The following is a 27,679-nucleotide window of genomic DNA, read 5'->3' as shown; positions in this document are numbered from 1 at the left end:
TGCGCTCATTGGGAACTGCACGGAGAAGCGCTGTCCCCTGAGCCCTTTTTCTCCCTACCCTTCGCCTCGCCCTGCGCCCTGCGGGGCTGGCCCACGGTAAACACAGCTTTGCTAACTTGTTTGGCTAAGAAAATCACCGAGGTCCCCGGTCTAAGTCTGGGTCACCCCGGCCGCCACTCCAGCTGCCTGGAATATGCTGGGTGGAAGGAAATCGATTCTGTGGAATCAGAGGGAAAATAGCGCTTGTCCTTGCCATGAGTCCTGGGGAGACCGAAAACGCTTAACCTTTCACGCCCCCGCATGCTGGTCCCCTCTCTCTCCGTTCCCCGGCTGCCTGTAAGCTCTGCCCGCGACCACGCGCAGGATTTTCAGCCAGTATCACCCCTGTCCTTCTACAGGACCGGGGAGGAGGGCGGAGCGAAGCCACTGTGACGTGGCGGGAGGGGGGCGTGGGGAAATGTGCCGAGGGGCCCGGGCTGGCTGGGCCAGTCCAAGCGACGCAGCCACCCATGCGCTTGTGCTCGCAAGGCCACCCGCGCCCAGAACCCCAGTCCGCGGCTTGGCGCCGGGTGTCTGCGGGTAAGGAGAGCTCTCTCCCGGCGAGGGGCTAGCGGGAGCCGGCTCAAGAGGGTAGAGGAGCCGGGAACCCCAAACGTCGGGCGCCAGGCGCTAGCCAAGCTGCTGCGCGCCCTGGCGCCCAGCTGGCTCGGGGACAGCCGCTGGGTGCCGGAGACCGGAGCTAGCGGATTGCAGCGGAAAAGCCAAGGCAAGGTGAGTGTGCGTGCGTGTGTGTGTGTGTGTGTGTCAGAGATGGAGGGAGCGGGAAGCGCACCTGGGCACCTGTGTGCATCTGCGCTGATGGCGGAGTGCCCATCCGAGCGCCTGAGCGTAGGTCCCGGTGCGTGATTCTCCGCCCTTGTGCTTTTTGGGGTGATTATAGCAGGAACTAACGACAGCGGGTGCCCCTGCCTGAGTAGGGGGCTGTGAGTAGAGTGTGCTCGAACGGACGTGTCCTCGCAGTCTCATGCCCGTGTGCGTGGCGCGTGCCCTTTAGCCAGAGACCTCAGGTGGTAGCTGCGACGGGGGACAACTTCTCTCAGCCCCCTGCAAAAGAGATCCTTCGCGAGGGGAGCGAGACCGTGAGGGGATGTGTCGGGTGCCAGCCTGGGGCTCCTGTGGGAGCGCACCCGGAGATCCGAGCCTGCCAGAGGCAGGCGGCGGGCGCTGAGCGGAGAAAAGAGGGGCTTCCCTCCTGTTCTCCACCCGGCCGGATCGTTCCTAGACGCTGAACGATCTAGGATCCGCCCCCGTCCCCCACCTCGGGACAGAAAGAACAGTTTGTCAAGGTTTGGAGACACCAAACCTCTGCATAGCCCGTGCCGAAAGCCGCTGGCCAAGTCCCCAAGCGACTGTCGTCCGCGCCCCGAAGTCTCTGTCCTCAGCTCCCCGCCACACACCCGGTACTCCCTGCTCTGCGTTTAGAGACCGGGCGTGCTAGCGCTACAATCTCCACTCTTCCCTTGTCTTTCTGGAAATGGCACGGAGCTCTTCGGGAAACCCTTGCTCTGAGGATCAGCGAGTTGGATGGCCAGGAGGACTTTCTGTGCCAGCCGGGATCACTGGCCCCGTAGTCCTGACATTCGCTTCTCCATTTTCCAACCCCTTAGGCCAGCACCGCCCTGGCTTTTCCCCCGGCGCTCACTCGCTACGAAGGCCCACAGGGGCTTTTATCACTCTGCCAGTGGGAGCTCTTGCTCCAGCCCCGCAGAGACCAAGCCGGGTTGTGCAGGCCCCGAGGGAGGCGGGGGTGGGAACTGAATGCAGGAAAGATGATGGGGAAGAGGAAAAACTGACCCTGAGTGGGATTTAGGACCTCCCCTGATGCCTGGTCCCCATCCCAACACTCATTTCTTGGGCTGGTACCCACAGCCCTTAGTAAAAGAAGGTTGGAAGGTGGGGTGCGTGAGATTATTCTCACCCTCCTCTCCACAGAGCCTGGACTTGGTTCAGAGGAAACCAACTCCTAGCCATTTCCAGCATCTAACAATTCTTGGGCTGGAAAAACAAAGAATGCAGAAAACCAAACTTCCTTGTCCGTTTAATTTAACCACAATTCAACAAGCATTGGCTGCCTGGCATTGGAATATTCGTTCTCTGGAACAAAAACGAAACAGAAGTCTCTGGAAGACATTAGGCAGCTGAATTCCTTGTTAAATAAGACTACCCATGATTGAAGCTCATTTCTGGCTTAGAGGAGCCTTCCCACTCTCAACCAGCTCCCCAGCCTCCCACCTCCACCACCTTCACTAAGACTCTGAACCCTGTCTGCTGCTACCATTAAGCGATTCTGTCCTGTTGAGTGAAACTCCAGTGGAGATGACCGAGTTAGGGCTGGAAGGCCCATCATCCTTCCTAGCCCAAAAGCTCTTAGACAGGGGCTCTCCCAGCCCCAGGGGCTTCCGTGTTACCCAGACATTGGAGTGTGACCATTTGTGTTATATAAATGGGCTCCTGGAAATCCCCATGATTAATGCACACTCTAATTGCAGGCAGCTTGAATAGGATTCTGGTTCTGTAGAATTAAACTGACAAGATGGTTAGAAATGATCGTGAAACTACCCAAGTTAATCCAGGGATACTAACCGCAGTTTCTGTACAGCTTCTGCTCTAATTGCTGCCCATTTATGCTTTTTTACCCGATACAGACATGAAATTCCAGGTCCCCAAAATACTTCACAAAATGTTCAGCCACAAAGCCCAGATCTCACTTCAGAGACAGTTGTGTGGTAGGAAAGTGAGCACGAAAGGCACAAGCAGTGCACCTGGCAGTTCAGAATGAATCAGAGGCAAAGGTGAGCATGGATCCTAAGTGCTTGTTGCCTGCTAAGTCTCCTTTAATTCATCTGCAGTCTTTCCAAGGATTAAGAAGCAATCTTCCATCCACACCCAGGCACCAGGAAAGGTACCTAGCTCAGGGGAAATGTGTCAGCCAAGTGATTATTCCCACTCTGCTGAACACACCACCCTTTGGACAGCTCACCTCTTTCCAGATTGACTTCTTTGCTGTCCTTCTGCTTCACTTTCCATACACCCAAGACCCAGCTCAAATATTTCTCTTTGGAAGCCTCCTGTAAATCCCCCAGGAAAGGAAGGCATCCTTAAGTCCTTCGTTTATCTCTCATGCAATTCCACCCGATATGAGTTGGCTTCCTTGCCTGTCTCCCCTTTTAAATTATCACCTTCTAGAGGGCACTAGCCGCATTTGCTCATCCCTACATCCCTGCTGTCAGCACAGTTTTTGAACGGCTGTATATCAATCACTTAATTATGGGATGAGCTATTGTTTTAGATCTTAAGCCAAGCCAGTAGTGTTCCAATTATTTCTCTCAGTAAGGAAGTAACACAGGAGTCAGTTGCTTTAAACCAAAGCCCAGTTATCAGCCGTTCAGTCTCTAGACCACTAGTGAGTAGAGGGGGATGCCTTGAGACGTGCAAAAGATGGGGCCAGGTGGCCTGTGTTCACATCCCAGATCCACCAATTATGCACAAGAGAATGGAAGTGAACTCCTTAAACTCCCTAAGCCTCAGTTTACACATCTCTAAAATGGGTGTAATTATCCCTACCACCTAGGACAGTCAGGAAGATCAAGTGAATAGTGGGTGTGAATGAACTATACCGCTGCTGGAAGCCTTCTGCTTACTTCTATGTATGAGCTTGCCTCCCACACCTGCTTCCCGTTTTTATCCTAATTAGAAAATGGTAGACAAATTCTCTGGGGTGTTACAGCACTTGGGAGCAGCATCCCCTTAGGGACTTTGGGCAAGAGTCCTTGAGGAAGTCAAGCATTAGGTGGTATTGGAAAACAAAAATAGAAGAAAAACAAAAAATAAACCGAAGCTTACATTTCAAAAATGAAAGCAAACCAGACTTTTATCTTTAATACTGAAGACTATAAATTGGTTCACCACGTAGGAAGATTTCAGTAAGTCAGAGATAATGAGATGGTAGAAGAAAACACGGGGGTAAACAACATGTACGAGGTTCCCATTACGAGCCCAGCCCAATGCTAGGCATTTGCACATACATTCCATCATTTAATCTTCATGGCACCCCATGTGAACAGAGTCAGAACCATTAAGGACCAGACATGAGGTCACATGGGCTCAGCAGTGGAACCCGGCTTTGTTCTACCTCTAGAATCTGGGTTTTTTCCACTATGGTGTTTTCAGAACGGAAAGACTCCAAGGCGGTTAGCAAGTCAGCATAGATTTCCTGGTAGGGAAGAGGCCAGGAATGTCAGTGTCAGACCCTTCTGAGGTCAGGGGCTGAACTTCTTTCTCCAAGCTCTGCCTTTCTGCAGTTTAGATCACTCAGCTTCTTAAGGGTCAAAGTATGTGCTTTTGAAGCCACAGCCCTCCCCCACATGTGCGTCAGCAGATGATGGCTCGACCCAAACCCTTCCCTACTATTGGAAAAACAACTCGAAAAAGTCTGCACACTGATGAGGAACGCTAGAGCCTAATATTGATGTAGAAAGATAATCTGTTTTTCAATGTAAGAGTATGTCTGAGAGGGTAAACCAGAAATGTGTAAATTTGGTGAGAGTTTAAATAGCTCATGACTGACGGGCCAAACCTCCTTTTCTCCTTCCAGATGGTACACTGGGTCCTTGGCCTCCAAGGTCCATTAAGGTGAGAATAAGATCTCTGGGCTGGCTGGAACTAGCGTAACACTGAAAAGCAGCCACAGACATGGCAGATGAGCCGCTCAATGGAAGCCACACATGGCTATCCATTCCATTTGACCTCAATGGCTCCGTGGGGTCAGCCAACACCTCGAACCAGACGGAGCCATACTATGACCTGACAAGCAATGCAGTCCTCACATTCATCTATTTTGTGGTCTGCATCATCGGGTTGTGTGGTAACACACTTGTCATTTACGTCATCCTCCGCTATGCCAAGATGAAGACCATCACCAACATTTACATCCTCAATCTGGCCATTGCAGATGAGCTCTTCATGCTGGGTCTGCCTTTCTTGGCTATGCAGGTGGCTCTGGTCCACTGGCCCTTTGGCAAGGCCATCTGCCGGGTGGTCATGACTGTGGATGGCATCAATCAGTTCACCAGCATCTTCTGCTTGACAGTCATGAGCATCGACCGATACCTGGCTGTGGTCCACCCCATCAAGTCGGCCAAGTGGAGGAGACCCCGGACGGCCAAGATGATCACCATGGCTGTGTGGGGAGTCTCTCTGCTGGTCATCTTGCCCATCATGATATATGCTGGGCTCCGGAGCAACCAGTGGGGGAGAAGCAGCTGCACCATCAACTGGCCAGGTGAATCTGGGGCTTGGTACACAGGGTTCATCATCTACACGTTCATCCTAGGGTTCCTGGTACCCCTCACCATCATTTGTCTTTGCTACCTGTTCATTATCATCAAGGTGAAGTCCTCTGGTATCCGAGTGGGCTCTTCCAAGAGGAAGAAGTCTGAGAAGAAGGTCACCCGAATGGTGTCCATCGTGGTGGCTGTCTTCATCTTCTGCTGGCTTCCCTTCTACATATTCAACGTTTCTTCTGTCTCCATGGCCATCAGTCCCACCCCAGCCCTTAAAGGCATGTTTGACTTTGTGGTGGTCCTCACCTACGCTAACAGCTGTGCCAACCCTATCCTATATGCCTTCTTGTCTGACAACTTCAAGAAGAGCTTCCAGAATGTCCTCTGCTTGGTCAAGGTGAGCGGCACAGATGACGGGGAGCGGAGTGACAGTAAGCAGGACAAATCCCGGCTGAACGAGACCACGGAGACCCAGAGGACCCTCCTTAATGGAGACCTCCAAACCAGTATCTGAACTGCTTGGGGGGTGGGAAAAACCAAGCCATGCTCTGCCTGCTGGCAGTGGTCTCCCTGCCCGCACCCACTTGCTTCCTCCCACCCCTCATACCTGGCTTCTAGAATAGAGGATTGTTCAGCACGAGTCCAATTCAGAGAACAGTGTTTGAGTCATCTTGTCTGATTGAATGTTAATGTGCTAAATTGATTACCTCCCCCTTAAAGCGAACATTGAAATATAGGTAGACAATTCAAAGTCTGGAGAAAAGGGATTGTGCCTGAGTATGATCTTTAGAAACAAAAATAGGCTGAGCGCAGTGGCTCATGCCTGTAATCCCAACACTTTGGGAGGCTGAGGCTGGTGGATCACAAGGTCAAGAGATCCAGACCATCCTGGCCAACACGGTGAAATCCCGTCTCTACTAAAAATATAAAAAAATTAGCTGGGCATGGTGGCGTGCACCTGTAGTCCCAGCTACTCGGGAGGCTGAGGCAGGAGAATCACTTGAACTCGGGAAACGGAGGTTGCAGTGAGACGAGATCGCACCAATGCACTCCAGTCTGGTGACAGAGTGAGACTCCATCTCAAAAAACAAAACAAAAACGAAACAAAAAAAAGCATCTGTGTGTTTGTGTATTTAAAACTCAATATGTAATCTTGTGTTCTTATATTTATGCTTGTATATTCCTATTTATTCTCTGTATAGGCATTATCTACGTTCTCGTGTTCACATATACAAGTAGCAAATTCAAATGTGCATAGTGTACGTGGACTTTTGGCACAATACGGAGCCCGCAGAAATGGACTTACCATGAAGCCGGTAAAGTTTCAGCTTCAGGGAACTCTCTTGCATGGGCTTTTCCAAGGCCCAGGAGGGACCTGGGCAGTATGTTCATGTGGTCATCTGTTTTTGTAAATAATTATGGAAGTAAGATATTTTTGTATTGCTTTTCTTAAAAAGGATCCTTGTATAAGCTTCTAGCCTCACAAAACTTCCAGCCTCTGCCCCTGGGTGTTTGCTTCATTAATTTCAGGCAGGTTAGGTCAACGTAAGAAGGGAAAGGGGGAAGATATTTGAAGACCCAGAACATAAATTCATGTGTTTCCACTTCTCAGGTATAATCAGAGAATTATTCATTTGCTCAAAAGGACTTAAGTGGTAGTGGTCATCCATCATTGTATTTATCAGGACAAAACCGACTTTGTTATCATAGGATTGCAAAATCTTTTCAAATTGCTTTAGTTTTTCTTAGGGAGCCATGAGCGGGGGGAAATCACTAACATGAAAGGCAAAAAATGGACTATGATTCCTGTGGGGAAATAATTTTATTCTCTCCACCGTGAAAATAAGTGAGTAAGAGTGAAGCAAAATTACACCTTTATGAGAAACCATAAAAGTGTTTTTTATTTTTCAGGCCAGACATAGCTTCCTAATGAAAGAAAATGGAAATGTAATTCAATGACTCCTCAAAGGGGATTTTTGAGGACTTCATACAAAACTGGGCATTAAGAAAACCACAAATGCATGACCAGCTGCAGTGGCTCATGCCTGTAATTCTAGCACTTTGAGAGGCCAAGGCAGGTGGATCACCTGAGGTCAGGAGTTCAAGACCAGCCTGGCCAACATGGTGAAACCCCATCTCTATAAAAAATATAAAAATTAGCTGGGTGTGGTGGTCCATGCCTGTAATCCCAGCTACTCGGGAGGCTGAAGCAGAAGAATCGCTTGAACCTGGGAGGTAGAGGTTGCAGTAAGCTGAGACTGTGCCACTGCACTCCAACCTGGGCAACAAGAGCAAAACTCAGTCTCAAAAAAAAAAAAAAAAAAAGAGAGAGAGAGAGAGAACCACAATGCATACTAAAGACCAGAGGAGACTGTTCATAAAACAAAAGCACTCTCACCTGCCAATGAATATGTAGTGTATGGGGGCGGGGGGGGCATGGTGTGAGTGTTGGTGGGGCCCCACCACTCGGAAATACTGCTGTGCCACCTTCCCCACTGACTGTTTACACAGTAAGTGTCTTATCTTTAATGTCATGGACTCTCTGAGCTGCTCCTCAAGAATTATTGTAAATAGGCACATCACACCATAAAGTGGGATTTTTTGTCCCCAAAACTGACACGTACAAGTGATAAGAGACAATGTCCATTTCATTGACTGATCAGTTTCCAGAGTATGAAAGAATACGCACTGGGTGCCTGCAAGGATGTCATCGTCTCTGGGTTTTGTTGAGAGCATCACCCAGCATCTCACATATAGATTTCACCATATTTTTAAATGAGCTTTCCTCTTCGGGCTCCCTAAGCAAGTGCTGTTTGCCCGTCGGAATGACTAAGTGCTCCACCTGTGGGTGTCCTTCCTAATGTGCTACTTTTGTTCTGTATAATTCACACCACCTCATTCCCAAAAGTACTTCCTGTGGCTAAGAAAAATATGTTCAATAAGATTTAGGGTAGACAAATCTGTACAAAAATAAAAAGTGGTACAGTTATAAAACAAGACTAGAGAAAGTTGTTGCAAAAATTGCATGCAGTAAAATCCCACACCATTGGTAAAAGCAAGGTCAGCTGCAAGTTCAGCGCAGGGCTTCCTAGCAGCCATGTTTAGCGAAGTGTGACTGTTTTTTGTTTTTTGAGATGGACTCTCGCTCTGTCACCCAGGCTGGTGTGCAGTGGCGCGATCTCAGATCACTGCAACCTCTGCTTCCCGGGTTCAAGTGATTCTCCTGTCTCAGTCTCACTAGTAGCTGGGATTACAGGCACGTGCCACCATGCTTGGCTAATTTTTTTATTTTTAGTAGAGACAGGGTTTCACCTTTGGTCTGGCTGGTCTCGAACTCCTGACCTGTGTGTGTGTGTGTGTGTGTGTGTGTGTGTGTGTGTGTGTGTGTGTGTGTGTTTAAATAAAAACAAGCAAAGATTTGGAAGAAAATGCTTTAGGCCTAACTTTACAATTATTATAACATGAGATGTTCCAGGGTCCTTGAATAAATGCTGAGTTTGACTTAGGGAAATGATTCCAAGGGACCAAGAATTGGTAGAAATAATTTCAAGGCAGAGAAGACTAATTCTACAGGCCAGGTGTGGTGGCTCATGCCTGTAATCCCAGCACTTTGGGAGGCCAAGGCGGGTGGTTTTCTTAATGTCCAGTTTTGTATGATCACCTGAGGTCAGGAGTTCAAGACCAGCCTGGCCAACATGGTGAAACCCCATCTCTACTAAAAATACAAAAACTTAGTCCGGCGTGGTGGTGGCAGGTGTTACAATACCAGTTACTCGGGAGGCTGAGGCAGGAGAATGGCTTGAACCTGGGAGGTGAAAGTTGCAGTGAGCTGAGATTGTGCCATTGCACTCCAGCCTGGGTAACAAGAGTGAAACTTTGTCTTAAAAAAAAAAAAAAAAGACTAATTCTAGAGTATTCATGACCCTGTGACCAGAGAAACTGCCTGTAGGGAGGCCAGAGTCAAAGCAGCCACCTGTAACCTGAAAATGAAATGCAGACCCAGCCATCTGTGGGCCTTCCTCAGCAGGATGACCATTCTAAGACTAAATGACAGGCCTTTGAGTTTGATGCTGCAATTCCATCCAAACACGCAGTTGGCTTTCTGCCTTAGGGAAAGGTATTCGCCCCTTTTTGAAATATCTGTTTCAAAGATAACTTGGGCTCTGTTTTTCTTTTATCCAAAAGAGAGAATCAACATGCTAATTTAAAGGTTAACATCATTTTAATTCAAAAAATTTAGTCTCCATTCCATATTTAATGCTGAGGACAAATCTGCTGGGTGCTGGGGGGAATAAAAAGTAATGCACCCCATTGATTTCAGAGTATCTCATCACTTGGGTTATGCATGCTGCCACTTAACTGCCATTAACGTAGGCAGTTAAGCACTGATTAAACCTAAGTGGACTCAGTGAAAAAGATATTGGGAAAGATAATATGATATTGTGGCCTATGCTGAATAATGTTAGTTGTGTTTCAGTAACAGAGTTGGGTAATATTGGACGGGTGGATGAAACTTTAGCAGTGCTGGGCGTGGTGGCTCATGCCTGTAATCCCAACACTTTGGGAGGCTGAGGCAGGTGGATCGCCTGAGGTCAGGAGTTCAAGACCAGCGTAGCCAACATGAGGAAACCCCATCTCTACTCAGAATACAAAAATTAGCCAGGCATGGTGGCTGTAATCCCAGCTACTTGGGAGGCTGAGGCAGGAGAATTGCTTGAACCCCAGAGGTGGAGGTTGCAGTGAGCTGCGATGGCACTACTGCACTTCAGCCTGGGTGACAGAGCAAGACTCCATCTCAAAAAAAAAAAAAAAGAAGAAGAAGAAGAAAAACTTCAGTGGGGTTCATACCATAGCTTGGCAGAATCTAGAAGGCAGAAGGACACTGGAAAACCAAATGGCACACAGAGAGGAACACGTGGGCTAGGTGATGGGGCTTCTGGCAATGCACTGGAATCTATTTGCTTACACAAATGTAACCTTCTGTCCATGATGGAATACAAGTGTTTCTTGCTGAAACTCGTAGCCCCAGCTGCCCTAAATGAGAAGCACCGTGCTAGAAAAGTGCACAGGCTGATTGCAGAGACAGGTGGGAAGCAAAGGGCTGTCAAAATACATGTTCTGGGCTGGGGGTGGTGGCTCACATCTGTAATCCCAGCACTTTGGGAGGCCGAGGCAGGGGAATCACTTGAACCCAGGAGTTTGAGACCAGCCTGGGCAATGTAGTGAGACCCTGTCTCTTTAAAAAAAGAAAAAGAGAAAGAAAGAAAAAAAAGATCCATGTTCCTGATCAGCTCCGAATGTGACCATTCAATGAAGAGAGTAAAATTACAGTGGAAGGTACACGTGACCTTTGACCTTGCTAAAGAAAGGTGGGTAGAAGGGTAGCAGACATAATGCTCATCTTAGGTTACCTGTCGATTTTAAAACAACCAAAAAAAAAAAACTCCATAAAAATAAGTAAAATAAAAAAACAAATTAATGTTTCATAGACCCTGGGGAAAAGAATTTTCAGCAAAGTACAAAAATTTAAAGCATTCCTTTCCTTAATTTGTAATTCTTTACCGTGGAACAGCTCAAAATATCAGTTCTGTTTTAGGTAACGGAAATGATAACTGAACAAGGAAACATAATTTGGATTGTAAAATTCTTGCTCTAATAAAAATTCCTTAAACAGTAAAAAAAAAGGAAAGAAAGAAAGAAAGTGGCAAGAGAATCATCAAAAGTTTCCACAGATGGTTGGGAAGATCTGATTAGCGTTTCCAATACATGTGTCATTCTAAGAATCCCAAAGCTGGCAAGCCAAGCAGTGGAACTTACAGTAACGACGATCACTTGTCTCATCCACGTTTTTGCCAGATTCAAAAACACTGAATTTCCCATCGAACGTTCTATCAGAGTAAACCTTTACCTAAGTTCTTGTTTTGCTTTTAATATGTGAATTTCTGGGAACATTCCCATGGGCAGAGTCTCTTTTTTTTTTTTTGAGATGGAGTTTCGCTGTTTCGCCCAAGCTGGAGTGCAGTGGCAGGATTTCAGCTCACTGTAACCTCTGCCTTCCGGTTTCAAGCGATTCTCCTGCCTCAGCCTCCTGCGTAGCTGGGATCACCAAATTTGTACAACAGGTGCAGGCCAACATGCCTGGCTAATTTTTGTATTTTTAGTAGAGACAGGATTTCACCATGTTGGCCAGGCTGGTCTTGAACTCCTGACCTCGTGATCCTCCCACCTCGGCCTCCCAAAGTGCTGGGATTATAGGCATGAGCCACTGCACCTGGCCCAGAGTCTCTAATTTGTTTTCCAGCAGCTAATCCAGCAAGTAGGCACGAGGGACTGTATTCTGCTTACAGCTGAAGAGCTTCTGTAGCTCCTGTTATCCAAGTCGGCGAAGTATTAAGGTTGAGAATGATGGCTCAAGGACTAGATTTCACACCTCTCACCCTCACTGCCACTTTCAAGAATGACCCACCACCTCCCCTTAACTCAGCAGCAACTGAACATGGGGAGGGGGCAGGGGGTAATCATTTTCTCCTTTAGATGTCTCAGGTTGTATGTTATCTGGACTCTGCTTAAAAACAGAGCTAAACGGTAACCAAGACTTAACCGGGCTGACCATAAAGTCATATTGATTCTCCTAAGATTAAAAGTGAGTGTAAGATCATTAAAATGAAATGGTGTGGCTTCATCACGCAGCTCAGTGAACATCTGCCTCCTGTTGGACAAAGATTTTAGGCATGAGAGAGTTGATGACACGGAGACTTAACTTGAGGTGGATAAGAAAAAGTTTAAGTAGAGAAGCGGGAGGCTTGTCTTTTTTTTTTCTTCTTTTGAGATGAAATCTTGCTCTGTCACCCAGGCTGGAGTACAATGGCATGATCTCAGCTCACTGCAACCTCTGACCCCCGGGTTCAAGTGATTCTCCTGCCTCACCCTCCCAAGTAGCTGTAATTACAGGCATGTGCCTCCACACCCAGCTAATTTTTGTATTTTTAGTGGAGATGAGGTTTTGCCATGTTGGCAAGGCAGGTCTCGAACTCCTGACCTCAGGTGATCAACCCGCCTCAGAGTCCCAAAGTGCTGAGATTACAGGCATGAGCCACCACGCTCGGCCAATTTTTCATCATCTCTCTCTTTCCTGGCATTATTGAAGGGACAGGCTGGTTGGGGCGGGGGGTCGGTGAAAGAACACCTCTTTGCTTAGATATTGGCGCCTAGTGGGGACACTAAGTTCATTTCCTGATCCTACTAAGCCTGGAAGCAGGAAAGGAATGCCCTGATTAGAGATAAAATTGTCCTATCCTTTTAGAAAAGCCTGTTAAGAAATATGATGCAAGACCACCTTCGATGAAATCTGAAAGGACACCCCACAGCCTTGTCCACTCCAATTATTCAGTGACAGGGCCTCCAGTTGCTTAAGCCATAGAGAAGGTCCCTTTACAGTGGGAGTCCCTGAAGAGAGAATGGGGAGCCCAGGATGAACCCAGTCCTAAGGGCTGCTGGGGGCTGCCCAATAAGACTGTTTTAGCCCTGGACACAGAGGGAGACACAGTCACCCCAGGTCCTTACAAAGAATACATTGCCAAGCCCCCAGTACAAGGACCCCAAAGGATATCTGCTAGTCTCAAGAGAGGAAGACCCACCACCAGCTCTCTGGGACTATCTGTCAACTCAGCAGGTGCAGCTAGGGAGCAGCCATGCTTCCTCTGCCCTCCCAGGGGGCTGGGCTATCAGTTCCTGGGAGGGTTCCTGTTCCCACGTAAGGGGATAATGGTTCACATGTAACATAACTGATATGGTTTGGCTGTGTCCTCACCCAAATCTCATTCTGAACTGCAGCTCCCATAATCCCCATGTGTTGTGGGAGGGACCCAATGGGAGGTAATTGAATCATGGAGGCGGTCACCTCCACGCTGTTCTGGTGATAGTGAGTGAGTTCTCACAGGATCTGATGGTTTTATAAGGGACTTTCCCCCTGCTTTGCTCTGCACTTCTCCTTGCTGCTGTCATGTGAAGAAGGACGTGTTTGCTTCCTCTTCTGCCATGATTGTAAGTTTCCTGAGGCCTCCCCAGCCTTGCAGAACTCTGAGTCCATTAAACCTCTTTCCTTTATAAACTACCCAGTCTTGGATATGTCTTTATTAACAGCATGAGAACAGACTAATGTAATAACCAAGGCTTAGTGGCTTTCTTAACATTAACCAGCATCCCACTTCTGAGGAGACATGGGTGGTGTTCTAAGCCTCTCAAGTTCTCAACTTGCACCTTCACTCCAGTTTGTGCTCCCAAGCACGTGCACACACAAACACACACGTAATGTACATGCATATAGGTGGCACAACAGAGCACGTGTGTGATGCTTCACATGTATGATGCCCTCCCCTCCACTGCCCTGCTCCAGCCCATTCCCATGGCTCAGTCAACATCTGCCCATCTTGTTTGCTTAAGTACCATGCATGTGAAAGACATGCGCACACATGTATGATATGCATGCACATACATGTGAGGCACACATGGGGTGCACATGCGCACCTGGGAGACGTGTGTGACATACGTGTACATGCTGCATACATCCTACATTGTCTCGGCAAGACCTCGATGCAGAGATTCTCCAGTAGCTTTCAACAGAGGGTGATAACTAAAATTTGACTAACTCATCTTGAATCTAGGGATATTTAGTCATTTTTTTCTACACTGCTGCCACAACAGGGAGGAGGAGCTTGTGCATAAACTAATTTTGTACCCAGAGAATTCCATGCTGGATCACAGACTGCATGCCTAGCTGCCTAGCCCCAGCCAGCTGTCCCTGCTGTAACAAGCTGCCTCAATTCAACAACGACAACAAAAAGAGTTGGCAAAAGGGTGTGAACAGTTTCCTACAACTCACCCCTACCAGTCCATCAACACAAAGCGTTTGTATTACTAACAGCAACATTTTTGCATAAGGAAAATGATATAATTTCTTCACAGAAAAATCACTGAAAATAATTCTTAAATTGAGTCTCATCAATGACAGCTCTCATCAAAGACATTTCCTCCCCCTGCTCCCTGCCCCACCAGGCTTCTTAATACAAAGCCAGGGCTGAACCCTATGGGGAAGCTGTGATACAGAAAATGAATGGCTGCTCTCTTCCTCTCCCGTGAGCACAGCTCTGCAAAAGGGACTCTTAAACAGAAAGGAAACCCTCCCCTTGTCCATGGTCCTGCTTGCTCATTTCCGTGGCCTGGGATATCTACCTCGGCTCATCTTGTTTGCTTAAGTATCAGCCAGTATATGATGGAGAAGAGAGTATTGTTATCTCTTTCTTTGAGGAACAGAAGTCTGATCTCCAGGGTTCATTCTCAAGATTAATTAAAGCTAGCCTAGTCTCAGCTGTGCTGCCAGCCCAGCATGCTAGACACTCACAGAGCAAAGGCTTGGGCAGAAGGAAGACTTACTTTGTTTAGCTTCAGCTTAAGCACTTTTTGGCAGATGAAAATCGTGTCCTAAATATCTCTTCCAAACTCCCAGGTGGATGGGCTCGGGAGATGACACAGCACAGCTGTTCCACTTTTCTTTCCCGCTGCACCTTCACGTGACGACCTATCTCCACGGGTTTTCAAGCTCAAAGGTAGCAGGACATGCAACTTCGGCCATACCATGAAGATCTATCTTTGCAGCTTAGGAAACCTATTGCTTCCTGGTTTCAAATGGAACATTTCTAGTCCAGCTGAGCCGACACAAAATCTGGTTGGATACCAGGAATATGGTTCTGGGATGCTGGGCAGACATGAAAATGGGTATTTAGAGGGTTTGGGATTTTGAGGGCTTCCTTCCTGTCTCCAGGACCAATAAAGTAAATGTTAATTTCTGGAGAAGAACCAAGGTGAGGCACTGATGTGGCAGGTTGCATCGGCAGCAATGTCTGTGCTCAGAGATCAGCTTCACCTTAAAGAGTGTCAAGGTCACCAGGCACAGTGATTCATGCCTGTTATCCCAGCACTTTGGGAGGCTGAGGCAGGCAGATAACGGGGTCAGGAGTTTGAGACCATCCCGATCAACATGGTGAAATCCCGTCTCTGCTAAAAATACAAAAATTAGCTAGGTGTGGTGGCGCACACCTATAGTCCCAGCTACTCTAGAGGCTGAGGCAAAAGAATCACTTGAACCTGGGAGGCAGACATTGCAGTGAGCCAAGATCGCGCCACTGCACTCCAGCCTGGCAACAGAGTGAGACTCCATCTCAAAAAAAAAAAAAAAAAAAGTATCAAAGTCAGTGGAGGCCCAGGTACTCTCAGCAAAGTCAAGACAGGAGACCAGCTGCCTTTGAGCAGGGAGTCTCAAGTGTTTAAAATTCAGCAATTAGAGTTTGTTTCCATTAATTATGCCCTTGATCTGTCTTTCAAAACAACATTGCCTTATAGTTTATATTTAAAATTTTAACCTCAGCACTTTGAAAGGCAAAGGCAGGAAGACTGCTTAAGTCCAGGAGTTCAACACCAGCCTGGGCAATGTAGAGAACAATCATCTCTACAAAAAACAATTGAAAAATTAGCCAGGTGTAGTGGTGAACACCTGTAGTCTCAGCTACTTGGGAGGCTGAGGCAGGAGAATCACTTGAGCCTGGGAGGTTAAGCCTGCAGTGATCTACGATTGAGCCATTGCACTCCAGCCTGGATGACAGAGAGAGACCCTGTCCCTAAAAATAAAACATAAAAATTAAAGCTCTGTCACTCAGGCTGGAATGCAGTGATGCAATCTCAGCTCACTGCAACCTCTGTCTCCTGGGTTCAAGCGATTCTGATGTCTCAGCTTCCCCAGTAGCTGAGATTATAGGGGTGTGCCACCACACCCAGCTAATTTTTGTATTTTAGTAGAGACGGGGTTTCACTATGTTGGCCAGGCTGAATTCCCAACCATCCTCGGCCTTAAAATCCCTTTTTAAAGAGGCATTTGAGAATTCTACAATACCTCCTTTAAACAACTAGAAACAGACACTTCATTTTCATAAAACGCAGTTGGGAAGCGATTTCGAAGGAGTCAACAAAGGCATTTCATCCAGGGTGGATGGAGCAGAGCTAGGTCTCATTCTTTTTCTCCATCTCTCCCTCCTTTGGATCTAGGCTGCCCTTGGACAGAAGCAATTTAACATGTGGCTGAGCAGGAGAAAAGGGCTCCTAGTTAGAACAGCCAGCCAACTCGGAGGGGTCAACCAGCCAGCTGAGCCAGCTCACAGAGTCCCGTAAATGCACTCTGATTGCCAATAAAAAGTAGCAGCAGTCAATTCAAGGGGAAAGGCCCAGGAAAGTCTCCACCTGAGGGTCCAACACCCTGAGAGCCATCTCAGCAGTAAAAAGCAGGGCGTGGAGTACAGGGAGCTGACATTTAGAACTCGTTGAAAGCTAGTATAGTACGCACAGTGCTTTGTTCCTGAAGTCTTCCTATTCCAGATTTCATAGCTCATCTATCCATCACTCTCTGGCTGTCACTCATCCATAAACAACAGCAGATTGTTATAAACAGTAGATCAATCATGATCAAAGGAAACTGAACACTCCTTCCACATGGCTTGCACACACACCTCCCCCTGCTCTGTCCTTTTGGGTGGTGCTGACAAGCCTTTAAGCTCACCCCAGTCTTTGAAGGATAAACGGAGACAAGGAAGCCTGCAACATCTATGAAAAGGCTTCAGCAGCCCTGACTCAAAAACAATTTCAATTGTGTCCTGTGATTGATGGTTTTAACATGTCGAGAATAGGTGTGCACCTGGTCTACAGCTAGAATTTTTATTATTATTATGATTTGAGATGGAGTTTCTCGCTCTGTCACCCAGGCTGCAGTGCAATGGTGCGATCTCAGCTCACTGCAACCTCTGCCTCCCAGGTTCAAGCAATTCTCCTGCCTCAGTCTCCCCAGTAGCTGGGATTGCAGACGTGCGCCACCATGCCCGGCTAATTTTTATATTTTTAGTAGCGATGGGGTTTCACCATGTTGCCCAGGCTGGTCTCTAACTCCTAACCTCAAGTGATCTCAGCCTCCCAAAGTGCTGGGATTACAGGCGTGAGCCACAGCACTTATTATTATTGTATTTTGAATGTGATTACTCTTACTAATAGGTCATCTCTGCATGTCCAGTATTTTGATAAAACAGTTAAAACTGCTTTTGCTTCCTAATGAGACTTTGTGACTGGGTATGTTTCTCTGTTAGATTAATTTACCTCCCTATTTGCTGTTAAAAGTGATTGCATAATCCTAATCCTAGAAAACAAGTGACAAATATTTCTTTTTAGTGACTTACTTTTTAAAAAAATTTACAAGTGTACCCTTTTATAGCTATCTTCCCACAAAATCATATTCGCAATCAAAGAGACTCAGATTGAAGTTTGCTCATCAGGCCAGCTATGTTAACTTACCTCTGTCCCCACCTACCTCTGAAAAACACCCTACATGCTCAGGAAAATGGGCCAGAGTCCTAAGTGACATAACCTACACTTTCCAAGTTCCCAAAAGCCCTGAACTAGAAATAGGCTTTAAAACTTAACAATTTGTTTTAAAACTCTAAGCCCAACAAAAAGCCTACAAAGTGTTTTTTGGATGTTATCAAGGTCTTGGCAATCATTTGTCTGAAAGCAAAAGGGAAAAAAAAGAAAAGAAAAATCTTGAAAATAGGCAACTACTAGTAAGTCCCGTTTTGTCCACGGACGGATTTTTTTTTTTTTTCTAGAAGACTGTGTCTTGCTCTGTTGCCCAGGCTGGAGTGCAGTGGCATGATCTCGGCTCACTGCAACCTCCATCTCCTGGGTTCAAGTCATTCTCCTGCCTCAGCCTCCCAACTAGCTGGGATTATAGGTACCTGCTACCATGCCCAACTAATTTTTGGTATTTTTAGTAGAGATGGGGTTTCACCATGTTGGCCAGGCTGATCTCGAACTCTTGACTTCAGATGATCCACCTGCCTCAGCCTCTCAAAATGCTAGGATTACAGGTGTAAGCCACCACACCCAGCCCACAAACTGATTTTGAATGGTCCCATCTGATTTCTTCCAGCTTTTGTAGCCGGAAGAAACTTAGGGAGTTTATTCTGTTTAAACTGTTCAAAATCAGTTTAAACAGAATGGCTGTTTAAGTCATCGTGAAGCAGATGACAAAGAGGTGCCCTAAAAATGCCATAAAGACACACTAGGTCTCAGTGACAGCAAAGCTGACTACAGAGAAATGCCAAGAGTTTAGAAATTAGGCCCCCAAAACCAACTTATCACCTTCTCATCATTCTTCACTCAAATCCAAAATATAACAAATTTTCAGTTGCTTAAATTAGAGTATATTAGACTGCTAAAATCAGAACACAATTAGCTGATTGTTCACTATGTGCAAGCCCTATTTTAAGCACTTAATAATATGCATCATCTCATTCAATTCCCATAAGAGCTCTCTGAAGTAGGTGCTACTTTTCTTCCCATTTTACAGATGAGCAAACTGAGGCATGGAATGCTTGTGTCACTTGCCCAGAACCTGCACTCCTTTTTTTTTTTTTTTAAGTGAGGAATGTTGCTCTGTCACCCAGGCTGGAGTGCAGTGGCACGATCTCGGCTCACTGCAACCTCCGCCTCCCAGGTTGAAGCAGTTTTAGAAGCTGAGAATTTAGTAAGAAAAACTAAAGACAGAGCAGAAGACAGGTCCGGTGGTGTACCTCAGCCTCCCGAATAGCTGGGATTACAGGCATGTGCCACCATGCCTGGCTAATTTTTGTAGTTTTTAATAGAGACAGGGTTTCACCATCTTGGCCAAACTGGTCTTAAACTCCTGACCTCGTGATCCACTCGCCTCAGCGTCCCAAAGTGCTGGGATTACAGGCGTGAGCCACCGTTCCCGGCCCAGAACCTGCACTCTTAACCATTTCTCCACATTGCATGATCACCTACAGAAAGTGTGACCTTGAGAAAGTGCCTGACCTTGCAGAGACAAAACAGGGCTAATACCAAGTACCTCACGGAATTCTGTAAAGATTGGATGAAAGAAAATATTGAAGACAATTTGTCACATTATCAGACATAGAGAGATGTCCAGTACATATGAGCGTCCCCTCACCTTTAATCAGAGCAAAAGAAGGTCAGAAATGTTTTGGCTGTTAAACAGTGGATCATTTTCCAAAATCACTAATATTAAACCACGGCTTCTAAACCTGCCATCGGTAGAAAGCCTGGCCAACACTAACAAAACCAGCCATGTGACGCAAGACGAAAGCAAATCGGAGGGCAGAAAAGTAAATGCAATTAGCTGACGACCTGATAAGGTGGTACACGCTGCACAAACAGCGTTCCTTTCTGGCTAGAGGACTTTACTCCTCTGCTAAGCCTAATTAAATGGTCTCTACCACAGGAGACCGGGAATAAATATCCACCTCCCTAAACAGAGCTTCATCTTGCCAAAGCCTTCTGGAAACTTAGCAGTTCGTGGTATGTTACAAATCGCTGAGCTCTTTTCCCCCTCCCTCCAGCGTGGGATCACGGTTGGCCTGGGGCCTGGTGCTCACCAGAGAGGGAGGAACGTGCAGTTAATCCTGGGTCTATCACCATCTGCACAGCTCCCAGGTCCAGCTGGAGACAGATGGCGCACTTGCAAGGGTCTGACTGAAATGAATGGAATGAAGGAGCTGCTTACAGAGGTGGGGGCAGGCGCGAAAGAACCACCAAGAGACGGATGAGGTGCCTGGAGACTGGGCACCGGAATCAGAGAATAAAAAGGCTTAAAAGGGACAGGAGCCTTCGCTAACTCCATAAGGAACATTCAAAAGTCCAGACTTCAAATTGTTTGATGGGGAGGGAAGGGCTAATGTTGGACATGAATATAAATATGAATGAATTCAGCATTTCTGAAACTAGCCTAAATCAATCTGGTCATTTTCTTTGTCTCACTTAAGAATTGTAGGGTAACGCACAGTTGGAATATTTACAGATTTTTTTTTTTTTTTTGGCGTATCAGGAAGTCACCTTATTACAAAGCTAAATATATTTTCAGGCACTCAATGAATAGTGAGTGTCTACTGTGTGCCAGAGATTGTTTTAGAAGCTGAGAATTTAGTAAGAAAGACAAAAGACAGAGCAGAAGACAGGTATGGCGGTGCACGCCTGTAGTCCCAGCTACTTGTGAGGCTGTTGGGAGGATCCCTTGAGCCCAGGAGTTCGAGACCAACCTGGGAAACATAGCAAGACCCTATCTCAAAAAAAAAAAAAAAAATAGGTCTCTGCTCCTTATTGTGAGAGAGACACTTAACAAAAACACACAAATAGATGAAGATGTAATTTCAACACTGACAAATGCTATGATGAAAATGCATAAGCAGGCCAGGTACGGTAGCTCACGCCTGTAATCCCAGCACTATGGGAGGCCGAGGCAGCCGGATCACCTGAAGTCAGGAATTCGAGACTAGCTTGGCCAACATGGTAAAACCCGTGTCTACTAAAAATACAAAACTTAAACTGGGTGCGGTGGCACACACATGTAATCCCAGCACTTTGGGAGGCCAAGGTGGGTGGATCACAAGGTCAAGAGATTGAGACCATCCTGGCCAACATGGTGAAACCCCATCTCTACTAAAAATACAAAAATTAGCTGGGCGTGGTGGCACACACTTGTAGTCTCAGCTACTCAGTAGGCTGAGGCAGGAGAATCATTTGAACCTGGGAGGCGGAGGTTGCAGTGAGCCAAGATGCCACTGCACTCCAGCCTGGGTGACAGAGCCATATTCAGTCTCAAAAATAAATAAATAAAAGAGAGGGGTTTAAAGGCCTGGGTTCGAGAGCCACACAGCTGGTTTATATCTCAACTCTGCTACTTCCTCAATGATTTGGGACAAATTACATAACCTCCCTTGGCTCCAGGCACAGTGGCTCAACCCTGTTATCCCAGCACTTTAGGAAGCCTAGGCGGAAAGACTGCTGGAGCCCAAGAGCTTGAGACCAGCCTAGGCAACGTAGCGAAACCTGTCTCTCCAAACAAACAAACAAACAAACAAAAAAGCCAGGCTTGATGGCACACCCTTAGTGGTCCCAGCTACTCAGGAGGCTAAGGTGGGAGAATCACTTGAGCCCAAGTGGTCGAGGCTACAGTGAGCTGTGATCGCACCACTGCACTCCAGCCTAGGCAACAGGGAAAGACCCTGTCTCAAGAAAAGAAAAAGGACAGGATTAAGATAGTTCACATTCAAGGTTTATGAGAGTGATTACAGTGACTGATATGTATTGAGCTGTTGATAAATATTAGCTTTTATGATTTTAGACTGGGGTGGTCCAGGCAGGCTTCTCGGAGGAGGGGACTGCCACATGAAGATCTGCAGAAGAAACAGCAAAAGCAATAGCTTTAGGAAGGAGTGAGCCAAAGCTTGTTCATGAAGCAGAAAGAAGGCCAGGGAGCTCAGAGTAGAGTGAGGGAGGAAGAGAGTGGGTCAGGCAGGGTCAGGCCACGCAGGAACTTGAAGGTCTTTGATGGGAGTTTGCATCTGGCCAAGAGGGACGGGCAGCCAGGGGAGCTTTTAAGCAAAGGATACACAAAACCTGGTTTCCACTTTTCAAAGATTCAGTGGGCTTTGTGGCAAGAAGCATGAACCGAAGGGGGTCAAAAGTTGAGGCTGGGTATGGTGGCTCATGCCGATAATCCCAGCACTTTGGGAGGCTATGGCAGAAGAATCAGTTGAGGCCGGAAGTTCAATACCAGCCTGGGCAACACAGTGAAACCCCATCCCTACAAAAAAATTTAAAAATTAAACTAGATGCAGTGGCTCATGCCTGTAATTCCAGCACTTTGGGAGGCTGAGGTGGGCAGATCGCCTGAGCTCGGGAGTTCAAGACTAGCCTGGGCAATATGGCAAAACCCCATCTCTACCAAAAACACAAAAAATTAGCCATGCATGGCGGCATCCCCTTGTAGCCCCACCTACTCGGGAGGCTGAGGTGGGAGGATTGCTTGAGCCTGGAGGTGGGGTTGCAGTGAGCCGAGATCGTGCCACTGCACTCCAGCCTGGGTCACAAGGCGAGACTCCCTCTCAAAACAAACAACCAAAAAATTTTAAAAATTAGCCAGTTGTGGTGGCATACACCCGTAGTCCCAGCTACTCAGGAGGCTTAGTGGGGAGGATCGCTTGAGTCTGGAAGGTCAAGGCTTCAGGGAGCTGTGATTGCACCACTGCACTCCAGCCTGGGCAACACAGCAAGATCCTGTAGCAAGAAAAAAAAAAAAAAAGGAAGGAAAGAGCTGGGTATGGTGGCTCACGCCTGTAATCCTAGCAGTCTGGGAGACCGAGGTGGGCGGGTCACTTGAGGCCAGGAGTTCTAGATCAGCCTATCCAACATGGCAAAACCTTCTCTCTAATAAAAATACAAATTTTTTTATATGTGGTAATATGTGCCTGTAATCCATACTACTTGGGAGGCTGAGGCAGGAGAATCGCTTGAACCTGGGAAGTGGAGGTTGCAGTGAGTTGAGATGAGGCCACTGCACTCCAGCCTGGGCAACAAAGCAAGACTCCGTCTCAAAAAAAAAGTAGGCCGGGCACAGTGGCTCACACCTGTAATCCCAGCACTTTGGGAGGCCGAGGCGGTGGATCACGAGGTCAAGAGATGGAGACAATCCTGGCCAACATAGTGAAACTCTGTCTCTACTAAAAATACAAAAATTAGCTGGGCGTGGTGGTACACGCCTGTAGTCCCAGCTACTCAGGTGGCTGAGGCAGGAGAACTGCCTGAACCCAGGAAGCAGAGGTTGCAGTGAGTCAAGATTGCGCCACTGCACTCCAGCCTGGAGATAGAGCGAGACTCCGTCTAAAAAAAAAAATGTTAAGAAAAGAAAGAAAGGATGAGAAACTGGTAGCTTGGATGGTGGAGAGGGCAAAAGAGCAGGAGGTCAGCAAACCATGGTCCAAGAGCCAAAACGGGCCCTTTGCTTGTGTTGGTAAACACGGTTCACCTTGAACAACATGAGTTTAAACTGAATGGGTCCACTTTTTTTCTGATTTTTTTCAACCAAATACTGATTGAAAATAGAGAATTTGTGGGATCCAAAACCAGTGTATATGGAAGGTCCACTTATCATATTCACAGGTTTCACAAGGCCGACTGCAGGCCTTGACTGCACGAATTTGGAGATACGCAGGGGTCCTGGATCCAATCCCCCTTGGATGTGGGGGGATGCCTCTAAAGTCTGACTGGACACAACCATATCCATCTGCTGATGCCCTACCTGTGGCTGCTTTGGGGCTACAGTGGCCTTGCTGAATCATGTTGACAGAGACCAAGGGGTTGGCTGGGCGCAGCAGCTCATGCCTGTAATCCCAGCACTTTGGGAGTCTGAGGTGGGTGGATCACTTGAGGTCAGGAGTTCGAGACCAGTCTGGCCAACAGGGTGAAATCCCGTCTCTACAGGAAAAAAAAAAAAAGATAGAGACTGCAGGGCCTGCAAAGTCCACTTACTCTCTGGCTCTTTATAGCAAAAGTTCATCTACCTCTGTTTTGGACGGAGAGCCTATGGGATTGTGAAAGGACTGGGCGTGGGGAGTGAGAGAGACAGAAGACAGTTCCTGAGTTTTAGCCACGAGCAGCTGGGTGGTGCCATCTCCTGAGACAGGAATGACTTGGAGTGGGGGCAGTAAGAAGAGAGTTGTTATTCTGGATGTGTCAAATTTGAGATGTCTCCTAGACACCCAAGTGGAGTTTTTTTTTTTTTTTTTTTTTTCAGACAGAGTTTCATTCTGTCACCCAGGCTGGAGCGCAGTGGCGTGATCTTGGCTCACTACAACCTCTGCCTCCAGGGTTCAAGCAATTCTCCTGTCTCAGCCTCCTGAGTAGCTGAAACTCCAGGTGCATGCCACCATGCCAGGTTAATTTTTTTTTTTTTTTGGAGAAGGAATTTTACTCTTGTTGCCCAGGCTGGAGCGCAGTGGCACAATCTTGGCTTGCCGCAACCTCCACCTTCCGGTTTTCAAGCGATTCGCTTGCCTCAGCCTCCCGAGGCGGGTGCCCACTACCATGCCCAGCTAAGTTTTGTATTTTTAGTAGAGACAGGGTTTCACTATGTTGGCCAGGCTGGTCTCGAACTCCTGGCCTCAAGTGATCCACCGGCCTTGGCCTCCCAAAGTGCTGTGATTACAGGCGTGAGCCACTGCACCCGACCCCAGGTGGAGTTTCTGAGGAGGCAGCCAGATATACAAGGCAGCAGCGCAGGGGCTGGAGGAACAAATGGAGGAGTTGTCTGCAAACATGCCTGCCTGGCTGTTTGTTGAAGGCAGAGTCTCAGCGATCTGCAAACAGTTAAGTCAAATAACCACCCCTACAACCACAAATGTCACCTCCAGTAGACACAGGCTGATAAACACGGCCATAAAGATAAGATGTCAAGACAACTGCATTAGGGCTGTCTTGATCCCACTGGCATCCCCGCCAAGAGCAAACACCAAAAGTCCAAATCTCACCGAGCAATAGTGTGGAATTCAACCTCCTGTCCTGCCCCAGATGTTACTTTTATTGACAGTCTATCCCTGACTACATCAAAGTTCCCTTTCTTTCCTCCCCCGCCTATTAATTTGTGATCAATTTCCAATTTCCTCCCCTTTCCTTTTCTCCCAGCTTAGCTAGAGTTAAATTTCTTATTTTCATTTTCCTAGGCAATTTTGTCTCTCCCATCTATTCTCTCTTCTCTAGGTATCCCCAGTTTCTATTCCATCCTAAGTTTATCAGAGAATACCCCATTCGTCCGGCGTCATCAGGGCACAGGTACGAGGTTCAGCAGGTTCACTCTTCAGATTCTATATGGAGGTGCCAGAAACGCAGCCACCTGACACCCAAGAGGAGGTATTGGAACAAGGGCTGGAGTGGGTGTGAGATGAGATGAGTGAGAACTGTCTTACTGCTTTTGTCATTGCAATTATTAGACAACTGTGCCTTTTCCAATACATCCTTTGTGTAGACACTGTGATTATATAACATATATGCACGGCATATTTTGCAAATATTTATTGAAATATTAGGTTTGACAGCGAAGGTCTACGGGACCCACGCTCCCAGATGCTACATCACAGATTGCATAAGGCAAGAACATGTGGTGTCTACAAACTCTGCAGTGTTAAAACCCTCTACGTTGGGCATAATCCTGGCTTACTTTCTATATGTCTATTAAGTAGTAAGGACAGCCGAGTGCAGTGGCTCACACCTGTAATCCTTGTAACCCCAGCACTTTGGAAGGCCAAGGTGGGTGAATCACCTGAGGTCAGTTCAAGACTAGCTTGGCCAAAATGGTGAAACCCTGTCTCTACTAAAAATACAGAAAATTAGCCGGGTGTGGCAGTGTGCGCCTGTAGTCCCAGATACTCAGGAGGCTGAGGCACAAGAATTGCTTGAACCCAGGATGAGGAGGCTGCAGTGAGCTGAGATCGCGCCCTTGCTCTCTAGCCTGGGTGACAGAGTGAGACTCCGTCTCAAAAAAAAAAGCGAAAAAACAAGTGTGCTGATGGGCCTAAAGAAACTAAAACATCAGAGTGTATCCACTGTGTTGAAAGACAGCCCTTCAGCACGCGGATGCTTGGTTACCAGGCATGGCCACCCCATGTGTCATCTGCCCCCATATCACTGGATAGCCACCCAGCTTGAGTGCCCAAACCGATCGCAGAGACCCACCCGGGGTCAGGAAGCAGTGTGGGTACCGTCCAAATGGTGCTCAGAATTGTTTGGGCCATCTATCTCGATATTCTGAAATTTTCTTTGCAGCTAATAATGTGACAACGTAGAATGATCGAGGACTTCCAGAGCCAAGGGATCTGAAGACAGGCACCCGTGTGAGCTCAGGCAGCCTGCTTGACGCTAAAGATCATCACGCAACGCACGTGTACGCATCCCTAAACCGGAACTAAACACGGCAATAAGGCGAAAAGGTGCCTCTTTCACTCAGGTGCCTCCTAATACCTCAAGAAAAAAGGCTCTGCGTTCTCATCCCCATCCTGCTGTCCCTAGCACAGTGCCCGGTCTGGCTGCTGAAGCTGAATTCTTTGCTTCCCATCCATGGTTTTGATGGTCTCAGCTGATATGCAGAAAGGAGAGGAAGGGGATGGTGCTGTCCCGAGGGAAACACGGAAAGGAGCCACGGAGAGTAAAGAGTTAAAGACACATTTCCTCCAGGGCTGGGAGCTTTTCCAGTGACCAGGTGACAGCTTCTGTCAGTGCTCACTTCTGCAGGCAGAGGAACAACAGTGGCATCTTCAGGCCAGTCAGATGAACTTGGCCAGGGAAATACAGAGGAAAGGCAGGGAACACCCTGATTTCAAAACACACTCTGGGCCGGGGGCAGTGGCTCACCTGTAACCCCAGCGCTTTGGGAGACTGAGGCGGGAGGATCCCTTGAGCCCAGGAGTTCGAGACCAGCCTGGACAACACAGGGAGGCCCTGTCTTTACAAAAAAACCCAAAAAATTAGCCGGTCATGGTGGTACACACCTGTAATCCTAGCTACTAGGGAGGCAGAGGAGGGAAGATCACTTGAGCCCAAAAGGTGGAGGCTTCAGTAAGCCACGATTGCACCCCTGCACTCCAGCCTGGGTAACAGTGAGACCCTGTCTCAAAAGACACACACTCAGCTGGCTAGTTTTGTCTTTTCTGTACCTGAGCGCACAGGTATGATGCACAAGCACAACAGCCATCTCATACAAAGCCCCGGGCCCCCACACCACCCCTGATATGTAGACATTTCTCCCCTTGCTGTACAAAAGGCTTCACCAAACTCTCATGGAGCTGGAACCTCAGTGCCCTTACTGCAGTGTATGTCAGTTACGGCTAGGGCAAGTCAGGGAAACCGATTTTGATTTTCAAAGAAACAAAATTGATCAGTAAGACATTGGACAGCTCATAGAATCTCTGGGAAAGATGGGGAGGCAGGCTCAAGGAACAAGCAGGCAGGCAGGAAGGAAAACAGAACATTTAGAACCCAGTCGAGCACACCACAGGGTGATTCTGCTGAGGACATCATTGTGGGTGCTGACGGCTGCCACCAGCACCACCACCAGCATTAGCAGCTGGGAACAGCTGGGCTCACTGCCCCTGCTGTCCTTAGGGAGTGGATGTTGTTAGTGATACCTGTGCCACCACCAAAATGCAATCGCCCTTGTCACCTGCATTTTATTTTTTTGAGACAGGGCCTTGTTCTGTTGCCTGGGCTGGAGTGCAGTGGCCCAATCGTGGCTCACTGCTGCAGCCTGGACCTCCAGAGGCACAAGTGATCCTGCCTCACTTGCCTCTTGCTCAGTGACTGGGACTACAGGCCTACGGGCCCACAGCACTACTACTCCTGCCTAATTTCAGCTCACCGCAACCTCCATCTCCCAGGTT

At 47.5% G+C, this 27,679-nt stretch overlaps 1 protein-coding gene across 1 annotated transcript; it reads left to right on the top strand.

The window, feature by feature from the left end:
- Positions 1 to 698: 698 nt before the first annotated feature.
- On the top strand, positions 699 to 13,455 carry SSTR2 (somatostatin receptor 2). Its single transcript, XM_012453806.2, has 2 exons — positions 699 to 771; positions 4,655 to 13,455. The coding sequence occupies exon 2, from the start codon at positions 4,753 to 4,755 to the stop codon at positions 5,854 to 5,856; it is 1,104 nt and encodes a 367-aa protein (XP_012309229.1). The 5' UTR covers positions 699 to 771; positions 4,655 to 4,752; the 3' UTR covers positions 5,857 to 13,455.
- The last annotated feature ends 14,224 nt before the right edge of the window (positions 13,456 to 27,679 follow it).

Source organism: Aotus nancymaae, unplaced genomic scaffold, assembly GCF_030222135.1.
Source record: "Aotus nancymaae isolate 86718 unplaced genomic scaffold, 86718_ANA_hifiasm-v0.15.2.pri h1tg000089l, whole genome shotgun sequence".
NCBI classification, from domain to species: Eukaryota; Metazoa; Chordata; class Mammalia; order Primates; family Aotidae; genus Aotus; species Aotus nancymaae.
The sequence above is the reverse complement of the archived record's forward strand: the minus strand, read 5'-3'. Positions and strand labels throughout refer to the sequence as shown.